This window comes from Aquarana catesbeiana, linkage group LG07 (assembly GCF_042186555.1).
Source record: "Aquarana catesbeiana isolate 2022-GZ linkage group LG07, ASM4218655v1, whole genome shotgun sequence".
NCBI classification, from domain to species: Eukaryota; Metazoa; Chordata; class Amphibia; order Anura; family Ranidae; genus Aquarana; species Aquarana catesbeiana.
Genome location: NC_133330.1, coordinates 237585219 through 237611295, shown reverse-complemented (window position 1 = coordinate 237611295; position 26077 = coordinate 237585219). Strand labels below are relative to the sequence as shown.

General features: G+C 43.2%; 1 protein-coding gene across 4 annotated transcripts in view; it reads left to right on the top strand.

Moving 5' to 3' along the window:
* Positions 1 to 26077, top strand: part of CCDC18 (coiled-coil domain containing 18) — a 207509-nt gene that overhangs the window by 29754 nt on the left and 151678 nt on the right. For all 4 annotated transcript variants that reach the window (XM_073593126.1, XM_073593128.1, XM_073593127.1 and 1 more), the window contains exons 4-6: positions 10840 to 11010; positions 13546 to 13655; positions 16238 to 16366. In XM_073593126.1, the coding sequence (XP_073449227.1) occupies positions 10840 to 11010; positions 13546 to 13655; positions 16238 to 16366 (410 nt within the window). The remainder of the gene's footprint in view (positions 1 to 10839; positions 11011 to 13545; positions 13656 to 16237; positions 16367 to 26077) is intronic.

Genomic DNA, 26077 nt, shown 5'->3' with positions numbered 1-26077 from the left:
AGGTTTCTCCTGCATTTTGGTTGTTATGGGTACTCAAACACCCCGAGGTTCATTTAATGGGGTGTGGGGTGGGATGGGAGGGAAGTTTTGTTTTGTTTTTTGTTGTTTTTTGCTTCAATGTTCATATCCATACAGACGGTTTTACAACAGCAAGGGCTTAGATTATGTGGTCAAGGCTCCTGATCTGGTTCTTGCCAACGGGCGGATAGTGAGTCCCCTGGCGGTAGGGGGGAAGGATGGGAGGGGGTCCCCTATGGGCTCTAAATTTGCATAAAAAAACCTATAAACCATGCGCTTACTCCAAAAAAATCATAGATGTAAGCAGCTAACACAACAAATAGAAAATTTGTAATAAATCATATATAACCAAGTGTAGCGCTAAAAAATGAGAAAGAAAATATTGCTATACCACATATAATAGCAAAATGAATTGTGAAAAGATAGTGTTTTGTATACTTTGTGAACATTCATACATATAGAACACTTATGTTATAAAGCCTTAGGGTCACCAAAAGTGATAACAGGATGTAAAAATGGCAATAAAGTCCAAAACTGAATGTGCAGATACGGTGAACATAAATTTTGCAATGGTGATAAATTCCAAAACATATACTCGTGAGAGATTTCTGTATGTAATCCAACATGTGCTGACAGACCCTTGTGCGAAACCGCCACCTAGGATGACTGGAGGCTTACCAGAAAGTTGGGACCCACCTAGCATACGCTATATGGGTCAAACAGGCTTGGATTGCTCACTGGCAATGAAGGTAGGGAACCAAGGGCTGGTGAATGGTAAAGTTGTAACGTTGCTATCCCAAAGAGGTCTTCTTCATATGGAAGCTCGGACACCAACGGACATTACCCACATGTAATGAAGAAGGGGCTCATAGCGTAATTCCGTAAACCATAAAAAATTTATTAAAAGGAAAAACACTTACATTTCAGAATAAAAAGCGCTTGCAAGTAAAATGGCGGCAGTGGAGTCCTCCCGACGCGTTTCGTCATACAAGACTTCGTCTGGGGTACTTGCCCACTGCAGCCAGACTCCTTTATATAGGGACAAAGACCCCTCTGATGAGAATCCAGCTCCCAGGCTTGTTTGTATTGGCACTTCCGGGGTCATCCAAAATGGCGGCTATTAGCTGCTCTAATGCTGACGGGTTGATCTGGTCCCCTTGTAAAAGAGAATCCCTTGTTGTGGTTTTTTTCTTTTCTCATTATTATATTTTTCTACTTTCTCTTCTTTTTCCCTTTTTTTTTTTTTTTTTTTTTTTTTTTATTATCAGCGATAGCCTGCAGGTGCTGTGAGTAGTGGAGTCTCTGATCTCACGTTAAGGAAATCAGGTCCTAGGTGTGTCAACTGTAACACACTGCCCCCCTAGGAGGTTTCTCCTGCATTTTGGTTGTTATGGGTACTCAAACACCCCGAGGTTCATTTAATGGGGTGTGGGGTGGGATGGGAGGGAAGTTTTGTTTTGTTTGTTTTTTGTTGTTTTTTGCTTCAATGTTCATATCCATACAGACGGTTTTACAACAGCAAGGGCTTAGATTATGTGGTCAAGGCTCCTGATCTGGTTCTTGCCAACGGGCGGATAGTGAGTCCCCTGGCGGGAGGGGGGAAGGATGGGAGGGGGTCCCCTATGGGCTCTAAATTTACATGGTTCTCCGGAAGAGTTAGATGCCACCTTGTGATATGGCTCAGATGAGAATTTTGTCCTGGAATGTGAGAGGTCTCAACCATAAAATCAAGCGCTCTTTAGTTTTTGAATATCTTAAGAAATGCACACCTATATTTGCATTCTTCAGGAGACGCATTTGGTGGGGGGTAGAGTGTTGGGTTTAAAGAGACCATGGGTGGGACATCACTATCATGCCACACTAATTACGCCAGGGGGTTAGTATACTGGTCTACAGATCTCTCAATTTTTAACCCCTTGATATTCTCATAGACCCGGAGGGCAGGTATGTGCTAATACACGCTAATATAGACACGTTGGCCCTGGTTGTGGTGGGTGTGTATTTGCCTCCACCGGCTAACATTTGCCTGTTACAGAAAATCGCTGCCCTAATTGCACAGTTCCCCACGGATAATGTACTCCTCACGGGGGATTTTAATATCCCACCTAACTCTTCTTTAGATAAACTATCTCCGGACCCAGCCACTGACTCTGCGTTGTCTCGGTGGTCGCAAGTGTTGGGATTGGAGGATGTGTGGCGCTGGAAACACCCATCAGATCGTATGTACACGTGCCACTCTTCCTCCTATAATACTTTATCCTGTATCGACCTTCTTTATGCCAGTTCACCCATGCTTCCCAAGATTATAAGTATTGAAATGCTCCCGAGGGGAATTTCTGATCATTCCCCGCTGCTATGTACACTGCAAACTACTACCCCACAAGCAGATAGAATATAGCGACTGTCTCGGTTTTGGATTGAACACCCTACTATAGAAGTTGAGATGGTCAAAGAGATAAAAACAATTTTGGTTAACCAACGCCGGTTCTTCCACTCCAGGGACAGTATGGGATACTTTTAAAGGCTACATCAGAGGTTGTTATATGTCATCCATAGCTACAGAACGTAGGAATAATAAGATGCTATTAGAAGAGGCAGAGACCAAGGCTCGAGACTTAGAGACAAGATATACCCTTACCTCTAACCCTATTATAGCGCAGGATATGAAGGTTGCCTATCGGGAGGTAATGTTACTCAGGGTGGCCAAGGGGAACAAACGTCACTTGGCCCAAACACAAAGAATATTTGAACAAGGGGAAAAAACAGGTAGGCTTTTAGCCTGGTTGACCAAGGAGCAATCCCCGGTTTCCACAATAGCTCGTATCCGTAAGAATGACCGGACCCTAGTATCAGACCCTGTGAATATCAATGCCTGCTTTGCTGAATATTATTCATCCCTGTACTCCTCTAGGACACAATACTCACAGGAGGAGCTCTCTGACTTCCTAGACGGGGTGCCGCTCCCGATCCTCACAACTGCAGCACGGGAGAGCCTGGACGCTCCAATAACTCTGGAGGAGGTCCAATGGGCTCTGAGTTCCTTACAGACGGGGAAGACCCCGGGACTGGATGGTCTCCGCCACCCCCCCCCCCGAATTTTATAAACAGTATATGGGTGAGGTAGCTCTTCGGATGCATGCAATGTTTACAGAGACCCTACGAACTGGGGAGCTCCCCCACTACCCATGGCACAAGCCATCATAGTGGTTCTACCCAAACCAGGGAAGGACCCCCAATTATGCCCCTCCTACCGGCCATATCTCTGCCTAATTCGGATGCGAAGGTACTGACTAAGATTCTTGCCCAGCATCTGAATGAAATAATACTTACCCTTATCCATGAAAACCAATCAGGTTTCATGCCTGGTAAAGGCACGGGCATAAACATTCGTAGGTTGTATGCGGTCCTGGCCTCTGGGGAGGGAGATGCTCGGGACGAAATTGTGACCTCTCTTGATGCGGAGAAGGCCTTCGACTCTGTGGAGTGGGGCTACCTTTGGGAGGTCCTCCGCAGATTCGGGTTTGGTCCGGTCTTTATCTCCTGGGTCAGGATGGTGTACAAGGCCCCCACGGCCAGAGTACGCACAGGCACGTTACTCTCCCCGACCTTTCCCTTGGGCAGGGGAACTAGACAGGGGTGCCCGCTCTCGCCAGGTCTCTTTGCCCTGGCGATAGAGCCTATGGCCGCCCTTCTTTGAGCCCCACCTGAGGTCCGGGGGATTACGAGGGGACCCATACAAGAAAAGGTGTCGTTATATGCTGACAACACCTTACTCTACCTTAAAGATGATGGTACTTCCCTACAGGAGGCCCTTTCTGTAATTAATAGGTTTGGGAGGTTCTCTGGCATATGTATAAACTGGGGAAAGTCAGTCCTGTTCCCTCTACAGGCTGGGTCCGCCCCACTACAGACGGATGGGCAGCTGTGTAGGGTTCCCCAGTTTAAATATCTAGGGGTGGAAATCCATCAAGACTTAAAAAAATATATCAGCCTTAACTTAAACCCTGTGGTCAACCATCTATCCCAAAGATGTAACACATGTAAATCTTTACCACTAACCCCGGTTGGCCGTGTCAACTTAATAAAAAGTCGGTACTGCCCAAGTTTACATATCTATTCCGACAAACCCCGATCCCCATACTGATAACCTTCTTTAGACACTTGGACAGTATTATTACTTCATTCATTTGGAATGGGAAGACTCCTAGAATAGCTAAGGCAACATTACAACTACCAGTGACCTTGGGGGGTTTGGCCTTGCCTTGCTTCCTGAAATATTATTGGGCGGCGGTATTGGTGACTGTAAAGTGGTGGTTCTCAGAAGAACCGGCCAACCCTGCTTCCACCACGGAGGCGGCTTTGCTCGGCTCCTACGCGGAGCTGAGGAATCTGGTGCATAGAGGCCCTAGATCAAATCTGCATGTGACCCGTCCCGTGAGAGCGACCCTTAAGGTGTGGGATACAGTTCGTAAACAGCTTTCGGGACCTAGTGACTGGTCCCCAGCGACTCCCTTATGGGGCAACCCTCGTCTGCCTCATTTCCGTTCCATCTCCGATCCGGTCGTATGGGCCAGACACGGAGTTACAACCCTTGGGGATATAGTATCCCAGGGACAACTAATCTCCTTTGATGCTCTGAAAAGGGAAAGAGATCTGCCGAATCATATGTTCTTTAGGTTCCTTCAGTTGCGACATGCGTTCCGGTCCCAGTTCCCCGGTCCGCTGGCTCTGGAAGAGTCACCGGTGGAAAGCGCGCTCAAAGATCCGGATAGTGGGAAAACACTGTCCACACTATATAATATGCTTGCGACCCGAGACACATCTAAAGTCTCCCAACTATGCGAGCAATGGCGGTTGGATATTCCGGAGTTAGCGGATGGGGATTGGGAAGAGGGAATTCAGCAATATCTGCCCCTGGCAAATTCGGTGAGGGATAGGTTTATGCAATTGAAATTTATCCATCGGGCATACTACTCTCCAACACGCCTGGTGAGAATTTACCTTGATAGAACAGCGAGATGCCCTAGATGTAGCTCAGATGATTCCGATTTTTTTCATGTGGTCTGGTCCTGCCCTGGAGTGGTGGAATTTTGGAAAAGTATACTTACTGATATTAACTCTATAGGGGGTATGCAAGTCCCATATAGCCCAATACCTCTTCTGCTGGGTATCTGTGATTTTCTTGAAGTCACATGGGGAAAGAAACTATTTATTTTCTACACCACACTATATGCTAGGAAAGCAATCCTATTGCAGTGGAATCAATCCCAACCACCCACCAAACAGCTCTGGCAATCCCTGATAAATAAGGCGTTGCCACAATATAAGATGACATACATGGGAAGAAACTGTCCCAAAAAGTTTGAGAAGATTTGGGCAGCATGGGTGAAGGCAAAACACCTAACTATTGACTGAGGAGGGTGGATCATTACCCACTATGCCTGGCACTGCCCCCCCCCCACATATGGGTTTCTAGGTCTCTCCTTGAATATGTGAGATTGGGGTGAATCACTTCAGGATGTTCGGCAAGATCCCTCGCACCCCTACCTTAGATCAGTACCCTTAATGAGTTTGTTTGAAATATTTTCTGAAATGTCTAACAAAAAACTCATGTCAACTTGAAAATGCTTTTGCTGTTAATTCTTTTCCTCTGCTAAGTTATGCAAAAGATCTATGTATGTTGTCTGTATTCAAGTCTAACCCGAAATAGATTGTCTGTTTTGTGAAAATCTAAATAAACTTCTTTGTTAAAAAAAAAAAAAAAAAAATTATATACTTGAAGGCCTAGAGCTTGCTATGGGATGCAACTGTTTTTGGCATAACAACAATTACTATGTCCAACAAAAGGGAGTTGCAATGGGGGCACGATACGCAACGAGCGTAGCGAACCTCCTCATGAATATGTGGGAGGAGGAGTATCTATATGCGAAGAACATTCCCCATCTGAAATTCTACTGCAGGTATATCGACGATCTCATTATAATATGGGAAGGTACACCTGAGGAGTTTGAGCAATTCCTGCAAAACCTGAACACTAACAAATATTGCATCACCTTTACGGGTAAATGGAGCCACCAAAAGATTGAGTATTTAGATCTAGAGATCTTTAAAAAGGGAGATAGGCTATACACAAAAACCTTTTTTAAGGCAACAGACAAAAATGGGTATATACCTACGACCAGCTGTCACCACCCTCGATGGAAAGGGAATATCCCTAAGGGCCAGCTATTAAGATTACGTAGAAACTGTGATACCCTGGAAGACTTCCTAATGCAAGCAGATCTTTTAATCAAGCAATTTCATGAGAAAGGATACAACATGGACAATCTGGCAAAATTAAAGGCCAACATAGCGAGTATGGACAGAAACAACTTGTTAAAAAAAAAAAAAACGCAAAAAAGGAAAAGCCAATGGATATGGCCTTTATAACAGGGTTTAACACCCAATACAAAGAACTTGAGCATATTTTAAAGAAATACTGGCCTATCCTGAAGGAAGACCGAGTTCTGGCCAAAATATTGCCTAATAAACCGAATTTCATCTACAGAAAATCCCCTAAACTCTGAGATTATTTGGTTCACAATGTTATTAACCCACCTAAACAGATATAAAGATTTTTCCAGATATGAAGGGCTTCTACAAATGCCAGAAATGTTTACCATGTATGGTCAGTAAAAAACAACCCCACAAAAGGGAAACTTTTAAATCTAAAACTGACCACAGGGAGTATAGCATTAGGGATCTGATCACATGTCATAGCACTCATGTGACTTATGTCATAGAGTGCCCCTGTCACCTTCAGTATGTGGGGAGAACCACTCGCTCCCTGTTCGTACGGATACGTGAACACCTTAAGAACATAAAAAAGGGATTTCCAAAACACAATCTTTCACGCCACTTTGATCAGGTACACAACCGAGACTCCTCTGGCCTAATTTTCTATGGCATTGACTGTATTAGAGATCATTGGAGGGGTGGTAATAAAACAACACTTATCTCTCAAAATGAAACAGCCTGGATATATAGGTTGGGATCCCTGGCCCCCAGGGGCCTCGACCTAGACATAGATCTCAACTGTTTTATAGCTAACCCTTGATGGGGCTCTGTTGGGCCCTACCCCCTTGCTTGGCCTTGTAGTTCTCCATTTATGAGATCTAGGAAACCCATATCCCATTACTCTTGAATAGCATACACACACACACACACACACACACACACACACACACACACACACACACACACACACACACACACACACACACACACATATATATATATATATATATACACACAATTACTAATTTTTCTATGGTCACTTACACCTGTATGACACTGCCCATTGGGTATCTGGTAAATACATTTTCTGTAGGTAGATGGGACAGTTTTTGTAGATATGCATATTTTTTCTGTTTTTGTATTTGCATACCTCTTGAGATCTTGCATCTATGTTTATCAGCACACATTTATTGTGGGCAATACACCAGACGTATCAACCCCTGTCTAGGTTTTTTCTATCTTGAGGTTTACATGGTAATATCTGGTAATACCTATTATATCCTGGTGCATATAATACCTCTTTCCTACCAGGAGGGAGAGCTCTTATATGGGTCCCATAGTCCGCTATATTTATATAGCTTTACTTATGTGTCTCTTATGCATATTTCTTATGACATATATCCTTTTGGTGTTATGGGGGAGAGCGCTACCATGGCGTCCATTACATCAAGTGCCCGTGTCATTCAGAGGTATGTTTTTTTATTTGCCTGGGAATTACTCTTCAGATGGGTAGTTTTTTCGCTGCCTGCTTTGGGGTTCCCGTTTGGTTTTTAACATTGTTATTCACATTGGCTATCTATACCTGAGGGGGCGGGACAGGCATGGACGCTCTACATAAGACGTAGCGTGCAACAGTGTGGCACCGTCGCTGAGGACGTCTATGACGAAATGCGTACGACGGAGCCACGCACACTACGTCACTTCCGTGTTTACGAGAGGGTGGAGCGCAATAGCTGCCGCTATCCCCCATCTCGGTGCAGGGTTGTTTTTCACTCGTTTGAACCGGCATTACATGCATTTTTACCTACGTGTGGTACCGATTTCTAGGAACACACGGTTCTTTGGATGTCATGCTTGCTGTTTATTTTATGTTTTTTAACTGAATAAACTGACTTATATTGATTTTACTACACCATGGGAGATCTTTCTTCCTTTTTTGGCATATGAGGGATTTCTCCTATGGGCACATCAGAATTCATCAACCAACAAGGATACACTTGGGATATCCACCGAAGACACCAGGGAGCAGTGACCTCCATAATAAGCACTACATGCCCATTACCCCTGTAGGGGTGTCTGGATTCAGTGAGTAGGAATTCTGAAGGGGGAGCACAGAAGTCACCTGGAATCACCTTTAAGCACTAAAGTCACCGTGATGCTGTTTTAGATCTGATGCAGATATTACTGTGCATGTGGGACCACTACACACAAAATCCTTATTTTGCATATTATAGACTTTTTGGTTTCCAGCTGACAGCCCCATTGTCTAGGGGTCACTGTACTGTTTATTGAACACTGGTTGCAAGGCCCTACCTGGACAATACCATACTCTCATATAGATGTGATAGTATTATTGATGCATGTGTATGGTGGTCTTTTCCCGTATGTATATTGATTTATCTCCTATGCATAGCATTGTAACACTTGTATTCGCCATACCAGGTATTTTTTATACTGCATACCATTTCATCACTTGGAGCCATTGCTTGGGTATATAGGCTTATGTGACATAATTTTCTCTATCTTATCTATTGTATATGGTTCATACTGCCAGGTAGCATCCATAATCATACATCCCCTAGTCCTACATACACTGTATGGGCACAGCTGGTTAATAACTCTCGTACATAATAATAATATCCTTTTTGGATTTTTCCCCACTATGCAGCAGCATCTGTTTTTTTTTTTTTTTTTAGGTAGCGCCATCACCCCACAGTCTCTTCTTTTTATATTACATAAGGGGTTAATTGTGTTCCCTAGTGTGTGTGTTCTAACTGACGGGGGGATGGGACTTGCTAGGGGAAGAGAAAGATCGGTGTTCTTACCTTGTATGGACACACGATCTGTCTCTTCTCCCCTCAGAGAACCGGGATCTCTGTGTTTTGCACACAGAGATCCCGGTTCTCGCCATGTCCGAGCGATTGCAGGAGCCTGGCGGTCATCGAGTCGTCGAGTGAACTCGCATTGGCTCCGGGGGCGAGCAGCGGGCGTGCACGCGCCCCTAGTGGCCACCAGAAGAAGCAACGTAACATAACGGCGATTCGCACAGCCGAGCCATGTTGCTGCAGCGGTTGGTCGGCAAGCGGTTAAAAGCAATTTAATACGTCTGTGAACGTTGCCATTTTATTGAGCCCTGCCTGTATTGTGCAATACCTGGTTGTTCCTGCCTGTGCACCTCCTCCTGAAAGTAAGCTGACCATGCTAGCATGGCTGCCGTTCCATACTTCCAGATGCATTATTTTTATGGGTTCTTATATGCCTTCCAGGTGCTTCTTTTTTTCTTTCCTGTCCCCCCCCCCCCCCCCCAACTGTCCTGGGGTCTGGTGCTTTGATGCTTTTTACTGCGTTGGACAAATCGGCATGTTGTATTTTTTTTCTGCAGCTGAACAGCACTGGAACGCACTGCACTGATGTGAACTATGCCATTGAAACCCATATAACCCACTTTCCATGCGTTTTTGGTACAGAAAAAAAACCACTGCACTGCATGCAATGCGCACAGGCCCTTACTGATCAGTTTTGGGGGAGGGGGGGGTTTACATGTACATACATAAATTGCACCTCCCCCTTGAATAGTAGATTATATTGTTTGAATATTTGGCATTCTGGCAGCTAGAAGGAATTTTATGTGCGATGTTTCATGTTTCAATAAAAGGTAGTCTAGTGAGACGAAACGTCTCAGGAGGACTCCACTGCCGCCATGATTTTATACAAAGTGCTTTTTTTTACTTCATAAATGTGTGTTCTACCTTTTTATTAAATTTTTTTTTCTTGCTTACGGAATTATGCTATGTGGCCCCTTTTTTATTTCCTATGGGCCATCTTCCCCGGATGTTTAACCACCTCTATGGAGAAGATCCTTCCATGAAGGCTCTGGAGACTTTAGACTCTAACCACTGATGACTCCCAAGGTTCCACCCCCATTGTCGGCTGACAATACAAGCTGGTTTGACTCCTAGAACGTATGTTCTCTTGGGTTCAAACTCTCTAGTAAGCCTGCACTTATCCTGGTGGTGGCACTATCACACTTGTGTTTTTACCCTCCATCTATCCTACTGGTTTCATACACGGGGACTAAGACCATCCCACTTCAATATGGACTGTGATTAATCAACGCACAGGACACTTGGAGATCACTAGACACTTTATTTTTTTACTATTTTAATTTACTTCTTTCATCTGTCTCTTTTCACATAATTTTTCATCACGTGTCATATGTATAAATTACTACGTTATTTATGTTCATAATATTAATTACGGTTATTTAATTTGGCACTTCAACGCTACACCTTGATGCACCTGTTGATTTGAGCAAAATTTCTGTTTGTTGTGTTAGCTGCTAATTACCGTTTGGGCAGCGCGGAGTAAATTTTTTTGTTTTTTTTTGTAATTCTTATATCAGTGTAGTTTGCAAGGACTCTAAAAATGTAGAAGGTGTATTAAAAAGTACTGTTAAGTTGAACGGTACAATAATATTTCCAAATCTAGTAAACTTATTCGGTTATAAAAGACCAGTCTGATCTTTATGCTTTATCATTGTTACAGGCCTTTCCATTGCGCGTGGGATCACTGAGGGGCTCTGAACAAGAGAACAGGAATTTGAGAGATAAAGTGGATTCTCTTCAAGAGCAAAATGCTTCTTTGGCTTCGCAAAACCACTCTTTGGTGAACAAGATCAAATCCATGCAGCTGGAAATCACTAAATCCAAATCGAAGGTTACTTCCTTTTATGTGTAATCATTGTCTCTTTAAGTGGGCTCATGGATATTTTCAGAAGAATCCTTTCAAACTTTGGGTGCCAAATGTGTCTTATTTTATAACTGTGCTCTGTAGACACTATGGGGTTGATTTACTAAAACCAGAGAGTGCAAAATTTGGTACAGCTCTGCCTAGAAACCAATCAGCTTCCAGGTTTTTACTGTCAAAGCTTAGATGAACAAGCAGAAGTTATAAGCTGATTGGCTACCATGCACAGCTGAACCAGATTTTGCACTCTTCAGTTTTAGTAAATCGCCCCCTATATTTTCATTCATGTGCACTGAGTGCATGGTTTCCAGTAGAATCATGTTTGCATAAATTCCTCCTTTTCATCTCCTAAGGCAGCTGATTCATTCATATAATGTTGTTCACTTTTGCAAACTTCTAAAGTTGAGGGAGGGGGAAGGCTTGCTTCCACATACTCACGATTCATGTTTTTGCCACGCTGAGCAGGTAAGTTGGCAGCGATTTTAGTATTTTTCCGATCTTTTTAATATTATTATTATACAGAATTTATAAAGCACCAGCAGTTTGTTCAGCGCTTTACATTATAAGGGGAGACAGTACAGTTGCAATATAATTTAATGCAAGAGGGTTAGGAGGGCCCTGCTAATGAGAGCTTACAATCTAATAGGTGGTACAAAGGGTAATAAAGGTAATAACTGAGAGAAGGATGAGCAGATGAAGAAAGTATTAATCCCGCCATTAACCTCCCTGTGGCTCGGGGTTAAATTTCAGCACCATTAGCGGTAACCCCGAGCCACACTCTGGATTACATTGCAGGATCCTGTCGCGGTATACTTACCTTGTCCCCAGGATCCTGCGATGTCCCCCCCCGCTGTGTCCGTGGGCTCTGTCCTCCACCCGAAGCCTCTCTGTGCCGGGCTCCGTTCCTTGTGAGCGTCGCGATGCACGGGGGCAGAGCCTGGTGGCAAATTCAAAGAAGTGTAAAATCATAATGCATACAGTACACTGTAATCTTACAGATTGCATTACTGTATGAAATTATTTCACATCCCTGTTGTCCCCAGTGCTTTGTCCAATGCCCTGCATATGCAGTCTTATATTATTTATACATATATATATATATATATATATATATATTACTGTTCTTTCTGCCTGAAAACTGGAGATTGTCCATAGCAACCAAAAAGTGTCCCTTTATGTCAAAAGTGGTTTTAGACCAGCTAGAAAACAGCGATAGTAAATTAGAACACTTGCAGAATTGAGCGATAGTGAATCGTGGGGAAATTTATTTTATTATATTAATTATTTATTTATTATATTATAATTTATGATTTTGTGTTTCAAACTTCATCATACCCAGGATGTCTACTAGACTCTTGTTTGGACAGATTTAAGTGTGTTATTGCTAAGAATAACGGGCCTACAATATAAAACGCCAAATTTCTATGCAAAATAATTGTACTGCTTTGAGATACAAAAATCTGACATAATCATACCGCCAGGGAGGTTAAAGTGAATTTCCATGTTTTCTGTGACTTTAAATTGTTTGTATCAAGCTGGTCCAAACAAGCTATTTTCTTTATTGAATTCTGCAGTGTCTCTAAGCAATATATATACTACATGTGACTTCAGCTACATACAGTACACAGTGCTGGGTTCCGGCTTTGAGGCAGAGACTTCCCATCTCACACCCGGAACAATGCAGAGTCGGTCTGAGTGCTGCTCAGCCATGCTTTGGCAGCTTTGTATTCTGTGAATGAACACAAACCTTCCTCTAATTGGCCAAGTCGGCGGGCATGACGTCATCAGCCCGCCCTTGCTGATTCACAGAATACAAAGATGACTATGAATGGCTGAGCACCGCTCAGACCATCTCTGCATTGTTCCAGGTGTGAGACGGAAAGTCCCATGCAAGCCATGGGAGTTGATCAGGTGGCCAAGGGAGGAGGTGTAGATGGAGAAGAGAAGGGGTCTGAGGACAGAGCCTTGGGGAATGGGGACTGAAAAGGGAAGTGGACAGGAGGAAATAAAGTTGTTGGCTACACTGAAGGAATGCTTCAATACGTAGGAGAAGAACCAGGAACGTGCAGACTCTTGGAGGCTAGGGGAGTGGATTTTTTGAGGTGTGGCATGTGGTCAACCATATCAAAAGCAGCAATGGTCTAGTAGTATGAGTTTGGATTAATTGCCGTTGGTTTTATTAGTAAGTAGTGAGTTTTAATAGTTCGGTTTCTATCGAGTACTCCGAGACTGTAAGGGGTCAGTAAGGTTGTTGTCAGTGAGGTAACAGCTCAGATGGTTGTAGACTAGACATTCTAGAAGTGTAGAGGTAAATGGGAGCAAGGAGATGGGTCTTAGGTTGTTTAGGGTTGTGGGGTCCAGTGAAGGCTTTTTTTAAGTATGGGGGAGACCAGTGCATATAGGATACATATCAGCATAGCAGAAGTTGGCAAGATTTTATTGTATTGCTTTGTTTGTAGACCTATTTTTATTTTTAAGGTTTGACAAGTTAGTTATAATTTTCAGGTTCGTCATTATGAATCTGCTCTTGGAAAGCCTACCTCCAGAATCCCTGAACTAGAGAAACATATTATTGGTTTAGAAGCAGAATCAGAAGAACGGGAAAAAGCTCTCAGGTAACGGTACTGTATTTCTTTATCCATATTTTGTAATGTCGCACAAATGGCACTGCCATCATAATGGCCTCTCTTGATGAAGAATTATGAATACAGCAAAGCATTAAAAACGTCAGATAATGCCATTGCATCAATTGTTAGGCCTCATGCATGCTGGACGTTAAATTAACGTTATAAAAACGCCAGTAGCTTTTTGCAGTGAGTTTTTCAACATTTTTGCAGTAGCGTTTTTCCGCGTTAGCGTTTTTTTTTTTTTTGTTTTTTAGTGGATTAAAAACCACTGGTGAGCATCGTTTTTGAGTGTTTATCAACATTTATCAGCGTTAGAGCATTTTTACAGCTGAAAAACGTCTCTCAGAACAGACTAGTTTTGTGTGTTTTTTTTTTTTTTTTTTACTGCTCAAAAACGCCACTGCCCAAAACTCCTGATAACAGCCTATGTGTGCATGGACACATAGGACAACATGATGGAGAGTTTAATGACTGTAGAAAAAACCGTCTACAGCCAAAAAACAGCTGCTGTAAAAATGTCAAAAAACGTCCAGTGTGCATGCGGCCTAAAACAATATTGATTGTGTGGGTGGGAAAGTGTTATTAAAAGCCTTATTTCTTTGTCAATAAATGAAAATAAGTGGAAGGAAATACGAATGTAAATTTTTAATATTGTTGATATAGCATGAGCTGATTGTGGATCAATAGAAGGATCAATAGAAGATTAATGTCTTCAAATTATGGGTCTGCAAAATGTATTGCCCATCATAGAAATGCATTGAAGTACTAGAATAAAAGTAGCTAGTAGAGTAATGAAAGGTAATTTCCATTATGTAAAGGGATGATTTTGTAAATAAATATGAGTGTATTTTGTGTAGTATTAAAGGGGCCCTGAAGGCAAAGGACTGGTTACGGGTATTCCCTATGGTCTCCATGCAGCTGATCTTTCCCCTTTACTGACTTGCCATGCCTTGTTCCACAATGTGCCCCTGTGTAGATTTGGCCATCTGGTAGAACCATGGTTTTGCTTCCTCGTATCAGAGCTGTCCTCCTGATGACTGGTGATCTAATGGCAGGTGGGTTAATTTTCAAGAAGCAGAAATAGAAGTGGAGGAAGCACAGATCCCCTGAAATAAAGCAGAAACCTGTAGATCCTTATGCTGTAGGTCCTCAGGTACAGCTTCCTCTGCAACAAGGAGAGCAATGAGCAGCACAGTAGTTTTTCATTTGCTGTTTTTCACAAGGAATTGAAAACCAATCGCTCAGGCACAATACAGATTTCTAGATATTTTCTATAAGATAGCAAATCTTCACTTTTTGAGTTCCTGTGCACTTTAGTAGAGCCTAGATCTCAGTAATCAGAGTGGGTCAGCTGTTCAAAGTGTACTGTATGTGGTTCTCTTAATGTGTAAAAAGGTATTTCTCACTTTGTAAAAAAAAAAACAAACAGGTCCTATTATGGATCAGGTTTGGGTCACATAACTATGACAGGAGTAAAAGTACAGAGGTTGACTGTGAAACGGGTATTGTAAAGGATTCAAACACCAAAAAAAAAAACTGGTGTCCAATTTTCCAAAGGTGTAGTTTTATAAAATCTGAAAATATGTTTTAATGTGTACATTATGCACATAATGTAAAATATACTTAATGTAACGTAGGGTTGTCCCGATACCACTTTTTAGGACAGAGTACAAGTACCGATACTTTTTTCAAGTACTCGCCGATACCAATTACCGATACTTTTTTTTTTTATGTCACGTGACAGTTTTTTTTTTGTTGCTATTTTTTTGGGAGGGGTGAACGTTGTATGTGTGTGTGTTTTTTTTTTTTTGTTTTGTTTTTTACAATTTTTATTTTTTACAATAATATTTTTTTTATTCTTTATTGTTTTCTTTTTTTTTTGTTTTTTTTTAATCAGCCCTTTTGGGGGGCTTTGGTGAGATATCAGTGGTCTTAACAGACCTCTGATATCTCCCCCTTGAGACAGAGAAAGAGACAGAGGATAGAGATTCCCCAGTCCCTTTCTCTGCAGCGTCAGCTGCACTGAGAATGAATGGAGAGAAGACAGCGGCTCCTCTCCATTCATAAACTGACACATTGTAATTACAGGAGATTACAATGTTTCAGTTATGTGAATGGACAGAGTCAGCTGACTCTATCCATACACAAAGGAAGGAGGAGGGGGACGGAGGAACTGAGGGGGAGAACGGAGGGGACAGATAAGGAGAGAGGAACGGAGGGGACAGATAAGGAGAGAGGAACGGAGGGGGAGAACGGAGGGGGACAGATAAGGAGAGAGGAATGCAGGGGACAGCGGAGAGGCACAGAGGAACGGAGGGGGCATGGAGGAGGATGCAGTGACATACAGCAGTGACCGATCACCGCTGTATGTCACTAAAGCTGCTGAAAGCCGATGGGGGAGAATCTTGTAACTCCCCCACGCGCCGATCACAGCTGTCCTCTAGGTATCGGGGGAAGCAAGTACTTGGGCAAATGCTCGGTATCGGTGCTGATACCGATACTAGTATCGGTATCGGGACAACCCTAATGTAACGTGTAATAAAGTCATTGTTATGATTACATTTTCTTAGGATTGCAGAAGAGAAACTAGTGGAAAACCACAGCAAAATGGCTGAAAAAGAACAAGTTCTGCAGAAATTCAGAGAAGAACTAAAGAGTATGAAAAAGGAGTTATACGAGTGTAGCATTCAATGTAAAAGGTAATACATCAATAGAATTCTTGCTCGGAAAAACAGGTTATCATTTTGTCATTTTTAAATTGTGCTGACTTTCAAATAAATGTACATTGTGTGCATTCATTTGAGCAGTTTTCATTTTAAACTTGTAAGTTCTTAAAGAGACTCTGTCACTTACCAGAAATATTGGTTAAAATGACATAAAAAGCAAGTATATTAAATATAAAACGTGTAGATGGTCCCGCGCTTATGGCTGTAGGTAATGTTAGTAATGAACTGATGCCCCTACTGGTACAACCACCTGAGTGGAATGTAAAGTGCAAGTGAGAAATCAAAAGGTAGGTATGGCGCTGTTCTTGTGTGCAATGTCTGCATGGGTTGAGGATATCACAGTGCGGCAGTCTGTGTGATCCTATGTAAAATTATATTCTGAAGTCTAAACATAACTCTCAAATCAATTTATTTATACATGAAAAATTAACATACATAAATATAAGTGTGCACAAAGTGCCAAGTGCAAAGTGAGTCACTGGTGTATTCTGGTACTGGTATTACACGACTCACCCCGCACAGGGGTATCTCGCTTTCACAGTATGCCACTGTGCAGCAATTTTCGGACCCGCGCTTGCGGTGTTGGTTATGCCTTTCTCCTTTTAATTCTTACTCCGCATCACCAACATAGTGTCATTCCCTCTTAGAAATAGATTTATTGTGGTAAACAGAAAACATACTCACGTTGATTCAATGAATACACAACCTTTTAAAATTGGGAAGTCGGGATGATTTGCGTTCCACGGCCTGAAATCGGAAGCAACGCAAAGACACTAGATGCTCCGCCCTACGCGTTTCGTCACCAAGACATGATCTGGAGCTGCGCCATATTGCTACACCATCCGGTTTATATAGCACGTGGTGATCCCTGAACTTAGTCATGTGATCGCAGCCATTTTTGGTTAGTTCATGTAATATATACAGGCAAGATCAATTATATTGTGTTTCCATACGTAGCCCATATCAATTTCTTATCATCCCAAATTGCACACCTGATGACCCTATTCAGTGCTGGTTAACTGGCCGCCTATGTTTTATCTTATAATTTTAGTACCATTATGGCATCCCCTGGATTTCCCGTGAATGATTGTCATGGGGACAATGCATGCTATATCAATAATAATAATATACATATATTAAACGCATTTCATTTAATATAAAATTGTGTAACTTAAAACCAAGGGTACCTTTTTTTAATAATAATATATTTTAACCCCTATGTAATGTGCAGTTATCTAAAAATATTATATAAAAAAAATTACCTAATATAAAAAATTTCTTATACAAAAATTATTTATATAAAAATTATAAGAAATGTGAAAGCGATTAGGTAAAAAAATAATGATGAATGTAAATAATAAAATTCAGTTGGCAATGTCTAGATTCATTTTTTAAATTAAAGGTATATAGATAAGATGTTTTATTTGACATGATACTTCCTAACTTTGATGGTGTCCTGTTTTATTCGTTACCATATGCTGAGCTATATGGATGTATGGTTATACTAATGGGGTACACAGTGTGAGCACAAATAACTGGGCCACACACACTGTGCATACCCCAGGGAGGGAAAGGAATGTGGGATGTATTCAAGATTTTCAATTGTTTTAAAAATTTTAGGGCTGTTACTGATTAAAATTTTCATGTTCGATTAATCGTTTTTTTTTTTTTTTTAATCGACTAATTTCGATTAATTATAACGCACATACAGATCCGACTACTTTTAGCTGACGTAATGCGTAGCCCCTTCCCCCGTACGCGTTACGTTCAATTTCAATCAGAACTTCCTCAGAACTTCCTCAGTGGGGCGGGGCTACGGCATCACCCTACAGTCTATTTAAATAGCACCGTTGTGCATCAGGGGGACCGATGGAGAGCCAGAGACATCCATCACCTGCTGAGACAGCAAAGTGTCAGCTCTTTGGAAAAAAAGTGCCCTCATCATAAATGTTTCTTGATTGCTGGATAATCAATCAATGTCAGTTCATCGTCAAACTGACTTACAGCCAGGAAAGCCCTCAGATATGTTAATTTTCATAGCTAAGTCCAGGATTTACATATATGTTTATCTGAATACTTTGACCAGTAAGATCAATCAAATCGTTAGGATCTGTCTTCCTCAATTTATGATTTCACGGACATCGACGTCACCGGACTCCTCCCCTCTCCCCTTCGTTAGCAGACAGAGGCACTTGGGGAAGGGGGGAGGAGTTCGGTGACATCGATGTCCGTGACGTCACTGGATCTCCGATGGAACTCCCTGAAGACCCGGAGGCCGGCGGAGAGGCGAGTACCGATCAAAAGAATTTTGATCGATCAAAAAAAGCATAATCGAGGAATTAATCTTTAATTTTCCCAGCCCTAAAAAATTTGTGAGAAAACAATTAAGATCTATATCTATGTTTAACGCATTGGATTGGAGGGTTCTTTTTATTGTCCCCCCCCATGTCCCTTAATTTTGTCAATGGCATAAAATGCCAAGTCCGATGGGTCTCTATTGTGGTGATCTCTAAAGTGTCTCGATACGCCATGTTTTTGGAAACCTTTCTTTATGTTGTTTATGTGCTCTCAGATCCTAACAAATAAGGGCCTTGTTCTTCCCACATACTGTTTTTGACATGGGCATTCAATGATGCATGTTACATGTGTGCTGGTACATGTTATTTCCTAATGTTTATACTCTCCTCCTGTTGCCATGGACTTAAAAGTCTCCTTTTTTCTGCTGGTCTTCTTGCTGGTTCTACATAGGAGGCATTTGCCACATTTATAAAAGCCTTTTAGTTGCTTGAATATTTTAATTTGTCTGGGAGGGTCAAGCGCATTATGGACCAATCTGTTTTTCAGGGAAAGAGCCTTTCTATAGATGAAGGTTGGTCTATTTGGTAAAATATTTTTTTAGTGTAGTATCAGATTGTAGGATTGGCCAGTGTTTTTTTTTTTTTTTTTTTAAACCTTTTCCACTGACCTATGTTGTCTATTGCAACCAGTAAGGAAGGCCAGTTCCATATGCTGGTTTCTCTTCTTGTCTTTTTTATCTTCTGTCATAATATTTCTGTCCATTGATTTGACCTTCTTTTTTCTTTTAGGATTTCCAGGTTTTTTATCTTGTACCCTTTCTCTACGAATCTGTCAATTAGTATATTAGATTGGTTGGGATATACCGATTCCGGTCCGTCTTTTTGAAAAAGGTTTAAGTGCACAGCTCACCGTTTTCTTAAAAAATGTGTAAATCCCAGGTAATCCATGGTATGTTTGCTCCAACCTCCTGTAAACGACATACCATAGATATTTTGGTTTATTTAATCAAAAAATTCCTTCAATTCTTCTTCTGTGCCTCTCCATTGCTTTTCTTCCCATCTGTTAAGAAATAGATCTGCTACGTTAGGAGCATATTTGGCGCCCATGCCACTCCTTTTGTTTGAGTGTAGTGCTCTCCCTTGTATCAAAAGTAATTGTGGCTCATTGCCATCCTTAATCCTTCCAAAATATAATTAATTTGGTCTTCTTGTAGATCTGTTTGGCTCTGTAGTGCCCAATACTACACTAAAAACTTTTTACCAAATAGACCAACCTTCATCTATAGAAAGGCTCCTTCCCTGAAAAACAGATTGGTCCATAATGCACTTGACCCTCCCAGACAAATTCAAAATATTCAAGCAACTAAAAGGCTTTTATAAATGTGGCAAATGCCTCCCATGTAGAATCAGCAAGAAGACCAAAAGAAAGAAGGAGACTTTTAAGTCCATGGCAACAGGAAGAGAAGAGTGTATAACATTAGGGAACTAATAACATGTACCAGCACACATATAACGTACATCATTGAATGCCCGTGTCAAAAACAGTATGTGGGAAGATCAACAAGGCCCTTATTTGTTAGGATCCAAGAGCACATAAACAACATAAAGAAAGGCTTCCAAAAACATGGTGTATCTAGACACTTTAGAGAACATCACAATAGAGACCCATCGAACTTGGTATTTTATGCCATTGACAACATTTTGGGGGACAATAAAAAGATAAAACTATCACAAAAGGAAACTAAATTAATTTTCTTTCTCAAACATCACGGGACACAGAGCCTCGGTAATTACTGATGGGATTATAGGTATCACTAGGTGATTGGACACAGGCACACCCTAACCAGGAAGTTCAACCCCCTTTATAATCCCTCCCCCTCACAGGGATACCTCAGTTTTTTCGCCAGTGTCTTAGGCGATGGACGTGTAAAGATGTCCTGTGCTCAGCTCTAAAGGGAATATCCTATATCCTATACTGGGGCAAGCCAGGCGAACCGGATCCATTTCAAAGTGTCTTTTCTAGGCCGAATTGAATGGTACCCGGGCCTTGTGTCCGAAGAAACGAGGTTTTACCTGTAACGCTTCCTCTTTTTAGAGAAATGGACTCCGCAGATCAGAAAATGGTTTTCTATCCTTATTTCTGGCCGGGTGCTTTACAGGCCCAGAACTGTGGATCCCCCTATTCGTAGGGGGCCCCAGTCTCTGAAGGTTTTTCAAACGGAGCCCACCGTGAGAGGTGAAGATTGGGTCTGTATAACAGAACCCTGCCGCTGGATAAGGTAAGGGAGATTCCACAGAATTTTTTTTAATTCTAGTAGGTTTTCTCCTTTAAGGTAAATGCATGCTATGCCTATTGTCACCACCGGGGGCTGCCAAGAGCACATACCTTCTCATGCTGATGGCTGTCTCAGTGTTCGCACGCTGCACAAGCTCCTCCAGCCGGCTCCAGGTAGATGGGATGGGGGGCTCTCCTCAGGGATATCTCCCCCCAGACTAGGGGGAGGCCACAGGTGGTCTGTGAGGCGGTTATACACCGCGCTATCACCGCCGCCGCCATGCCACGTGCAGGCCCCATCACTACAGGCCTCTCTCCTTCCTTCTCCTCCCCCAGCCTTTCCTCCATGCTGTCCCGGAGGGTCGGAAAGCGCACGTTTTTTCTAAAACGAAGGGGGGGGGAGGGGGGGCGTCAGTCCAGTGTGCTCAGATGCCCACATTTGCCGGCTATAGGCTATTAAAGGCACACTTTACAGGTGCACTAAGCCTTTGGAGGGACACAGAGCTGACGGTCGCATGTAAGGTGGGACACAGGCATTCTCCTAGGCAGCATTTACTAAGGTAACACCAGACTGGGCATTTGGTAGCAAGCCTTTCCCGGACTACATCGCTCAGCAGTCAGTGTTCATTTGTGATACCTCCACCTTGTTGCTTTGCACTATGGTAGAAGAGGTTAAAATACCCCAAGAACCAGAGGCTCTAGGGGATCTCGTTCAGGTTCTGAGGACCCCCTGTCTACAGCATCCTCCCCCCCCCCCTGAGGGGCCAGGGACGGCTAGTCAGGGAGAGCCGTTGGGGTCAGGGGCTACACCTGCTTCTGGCACTTCAGCCCCTGTATACATTACACAGGAGGTTTTTTCCTCAGCCATTAATGGTTTAGAGGAAAGATTAATGGCCGTGATTACATCTTCACTCAGTGGAAGAAAACGCACTAGGCCTTCCTCTGTTCCCCAAGACCCTCAAGCAGAGGAGCTCTGGGATAAAGGAGAAGAATCCCTTTCAGAGGATCAGGATGGGACGGATGATTCCTCTTCAGAGGAATCAGGTGGAGAGGGACCCTCTTCGGCTTCCCAAGAGGAGAAAGTCTTAGTACAGATCCTTACTGGATTGGTCCTCTCCACATTTAAGTTGCCCATATCTGAATCAGTTAAAGAACCCTCTTCTTCTTTAGGGTCACTGAAACCTCCTCAAATATATGCTTTTCCTGTTCATAATTTACAAAGCTCCTTTGTTCTGAGTGGGATCACCTGGATAAACTCAATACTTAAGAGACCATGTTAAGTAGGTCATCAAAGTTTTACCTGAACAGCAGGCCCAGGGGTTGGCTAACCTTCCAGCGGCCTTATGTTATGTTGTTGACGCCATCAGAGATTCTATCATGCAAACCTCTCGTCGTTCACTGGGGTTGGTGCATATACGTAGAATCCTATGGTTGAAAAATTGGAAGCACCATGTAAGAAGCTGCTGGCTGGGTTTCCATTTCGTGGTGCAAGGTTGTTTGGAGAGGACTTGGATAACTATATCAAGAGAATCTCTTGTGGAAAAAGCACTCTCTTACCTGTTAAGAAGAAGAGTAAGTGTCCCTCTTTCAAACGGACTCTTTCCCCAGCGCCAGGGGCTTCAGCCTCCAGGCAGTCTCGACGACCTCCCCCGTCTGAGTCAAGAAACAAGAGTCAACCCCAGGGACAAAAGAAGTCCTGGGGGAAGAAGCCTACTAGGCAAGACACTAAGACCTCTTTATGAAGGGGCGCCCCCGCTCGCTCGAGTGGGGGGGAAGACTGCTACAGTTCTCAAAGCTCTGGCAGGAGGACTTCCAGGACAGATGGGTAATCTCCACAGTAACATTAGGGTACAAGCTGGAGTTTCAAGAATTTCCCCCTCCTCGTTTCCTCAGATCAGGTGTCCCCAGAGATCCAGAGAAAAAGCAGTCGCTCCTTCTAGCGTTAGAGCGACAAGGATTGGGCTTCTATTCCAACCTTTTTACAGTCCAAAAACCAAATTGGGATGTCAGACCCATTCTGGATTTAAGGGATCTGAACCGATTCCTAAGGATTCAGTCCTTCCGCATGGAATGAATTCGGACAGTAGTCTCCATCCTGCAGGGAGGAGAATTTCTGGTATCGATAGACATCAGAGATGCATATCTGCATGTGCCCATTTTTCCTGCTCATCAGAAGTTTCTGCGCTTCGAGATAGGAGAGCGCCATTTCCAGTTTGTGGCTTTGCCTTTTGGGATAGCCACTGCACCCCGAGTGTTCACAAAGATCTTGGCTCCTCCTCTGGCCAGATTAAGGGCTCAGGGTATAGCTGTAATAGCATACCTAGACCTGCTCTTGATAGACCAGACGGTAGCCTCCTTGAACGGGAACTTGAGGACCACAGTCAAGTATCTGGAACAGCTAGGTTGGATCCTCAACCTAGAAACATCATTCCTAAAACCAGTAAAAAGACTGGAGTATTTGGGTCTGATCATAGATACAAGCCAGGAGAAGATATTTCTACCTCAGGCAAAGATCACTGCTTTAAGGGAGCTGATTCTGGCAGTCAGGACCAAAAAGGGTCCTTCTGTCCGCCTTTGTATGAGGCTGCTAGGAAAGATGGTGTTTTCCTTTGAAGCAGTTCCCTATGCTCAGTTTTATTCAAGACTGCTGCAACACAGTATTCTGTCAGCCTGGAACAGGAAGGTTCAGGCATTAGACTTTCCGATGCACCTGTCTTATACGGTGCGTCAGAGCCTCAATTGGTGGCTAATACCCGAAAACCTGCAGAAGGGGAAATCCTTTCTACCGGTTACCTGGACGGTGGTAACAACAAATGCCAGTCTGTCGGGTTGGGGAGCAGTTCTGGAACAGTCTGCGGTCCAAGGGGTATTGTCCAGAACCGAGAGGACCTTACCCATCAACATTCTGGAAATCCGTGCGGTATGTCTAGCCCTAAAGGCCTGGACTATCAGGCTACAGGGTTGCCCGGGGAGGATCCAGTCCGACAATGCCACAGCAGTGGCTTATGTCAATCATCAGGGAGGCACCAGGAGCCGAGCTTCTCAAAAGGAGGTGAACCAGATCTTAGTCTGGGCAGAGAAGCATGTGCCATGCATATCGGCAGTCTTCATTCCAGGGACAGAGAACTGGCAGGCGGGACTATTTAAGTCGCCAGCAGTTGCTTCCAGGGGAATGGTCTCTGCATCCCGACGTCTTTTGGGCCATATGCCAAAGATGGGGGGGTTCCAGATGTAGATCTCTTTGCATCCCGATTCAACAAAAAGATTTGTGGCAAGGACAAAAGATCCTCTTGCATGCGGGACGGATGCGTTGGTGATTCCATGGCTTCGGTTCCCACTGATTTATGCATTCCCGCCTATTCTGCTACTGCCACGACTCCTTCGCAGGGTCAGGCAGGAAAGGAAGTCAGTACTTCTGGTGGCCCCCGCTTGGCCCAGAAGGACTTGGTATGTGGAAATAGTAAGGATGACGGTGTGTTCCCCGTGGACCCTACCGGTACGCCCAGACCTGTTATCTCAAGGTCCAGTGTTCCATCCTGCCTTACAAACGCTAAATTTGACGGTTTGGCTATTGAAACCCACATTCTGAAAAGTCGTGGGCTTTCAGGTCCTGTGATATCTACCTTGATCAATGCAAGGAAACCAGCGTCCAGAATGATTTATCATAGAGTCTGGAAAGCTTATGTATCCTGGTGTGAATCCAGGGGTTGGCATCCCAGAAAATTTGTGATAGGTAGAACTCTTGATTTTCTACAATTGGGATTAGAGATGAAGCTGGCCTTGGGTACCATCAAGGGCCAGGTTTCGGCCTTATTGGTATTGTTTCAACGGCTACTTGCTTCGCATTCTTTGGTCCAAAACTTTATGCAGGGGGTGACGCGTCTTAATCCTCCGGTTAGGGCGCCCCTAAACCCCTGGGACTTGAACTTGGTTCTGTCTGTGTTACAGAAACAGCCTTTTGTACCAATACGTCAGATTCCTTATTGACAAGGAAGTTAATTTTTCTGGTAGCCATTTCTTCTGCTAGAAGGGTATCAGAATTAGCAGCTCTTACCTGTAAAGAGCCTTACTTGATTGTACACAAGGATAGGGTGGTATTGCGCCCTCATCCTAGTTTTTTACCGAAGGTGGTTTCAGATTTTCATCTAAACCGAGACATTGTTCTGCCTTCCTTTTTTCCAGATCCCTGTTCTCCGGAAGAAAGATCACTACATTCTTTGGATGTAGTAAGAGCAGTCAAGGCCTATCTGGAAGCAACTGCTCAAATTCGCAAAACGGATGTTTTGTTTGTGCTGCCAGAGGGTCCCAGTAGGGGACAGGCAGTGTCAAAAGCTACCATTTCTAAATGGATTTGACAGTTTATTATTCAAGCTTACAGTTTGAAACAGAAGATTCCTCCGTTTCAGATCAGGGCACATTCCACAAGGTCTATTGGTGCTTCTTGGGCAGTGCATCACCGGTCCTCTATGGCTCAAATCTGCAAGGCCGCAACCTGGTCTTCAGTCCATACATTCACCAGATTCTATCAGGTGGATGTGAGAAGGCATGAGGATATCGCCTTTGGGCGTAGTGTGCTGCAGGCAGCGGTACAGGGTCCTCAGGTCTGATTGCACCATATTTGGTTGTGGTTACCCCCCCCCCCCTCAGATAGCATTGCTCTGGGACATCCTATCAGTAATTACTGAGGCTCTGTGTCCCGTGATGTTCGAGAAAGAAAATAGGATTTTTTATAACAGCTTACTTGTAAAATCCTTTTCTTTCGATGGACATCACGGGACACAGAGGTCCCACCCCTCTTCTAATACACTTATATTGCTTTGCTACAAAACTGAGGTATCCCTGTGAATGGAGGGATTATATAGGGGGTTGAACTTCCTGGTTAGGGTGTACCAGTGTCCAATCACCTAGTGATACCTATATAACCCATCAGTAATTACTGAGGCTCTGTGTCCCGTGCTGTCCATCGAAAGAAAAGGATTTTACAGGTAAGCTGTTATAAAAAAAATCCTATTTTTTTTACTCAATACCTTCCCAACCCGATGGGTTAAACATAGATCTTAATGGTTTTCTCCCAAATTTTTGAAACAACAATTGAAAATCTTGAATACATCC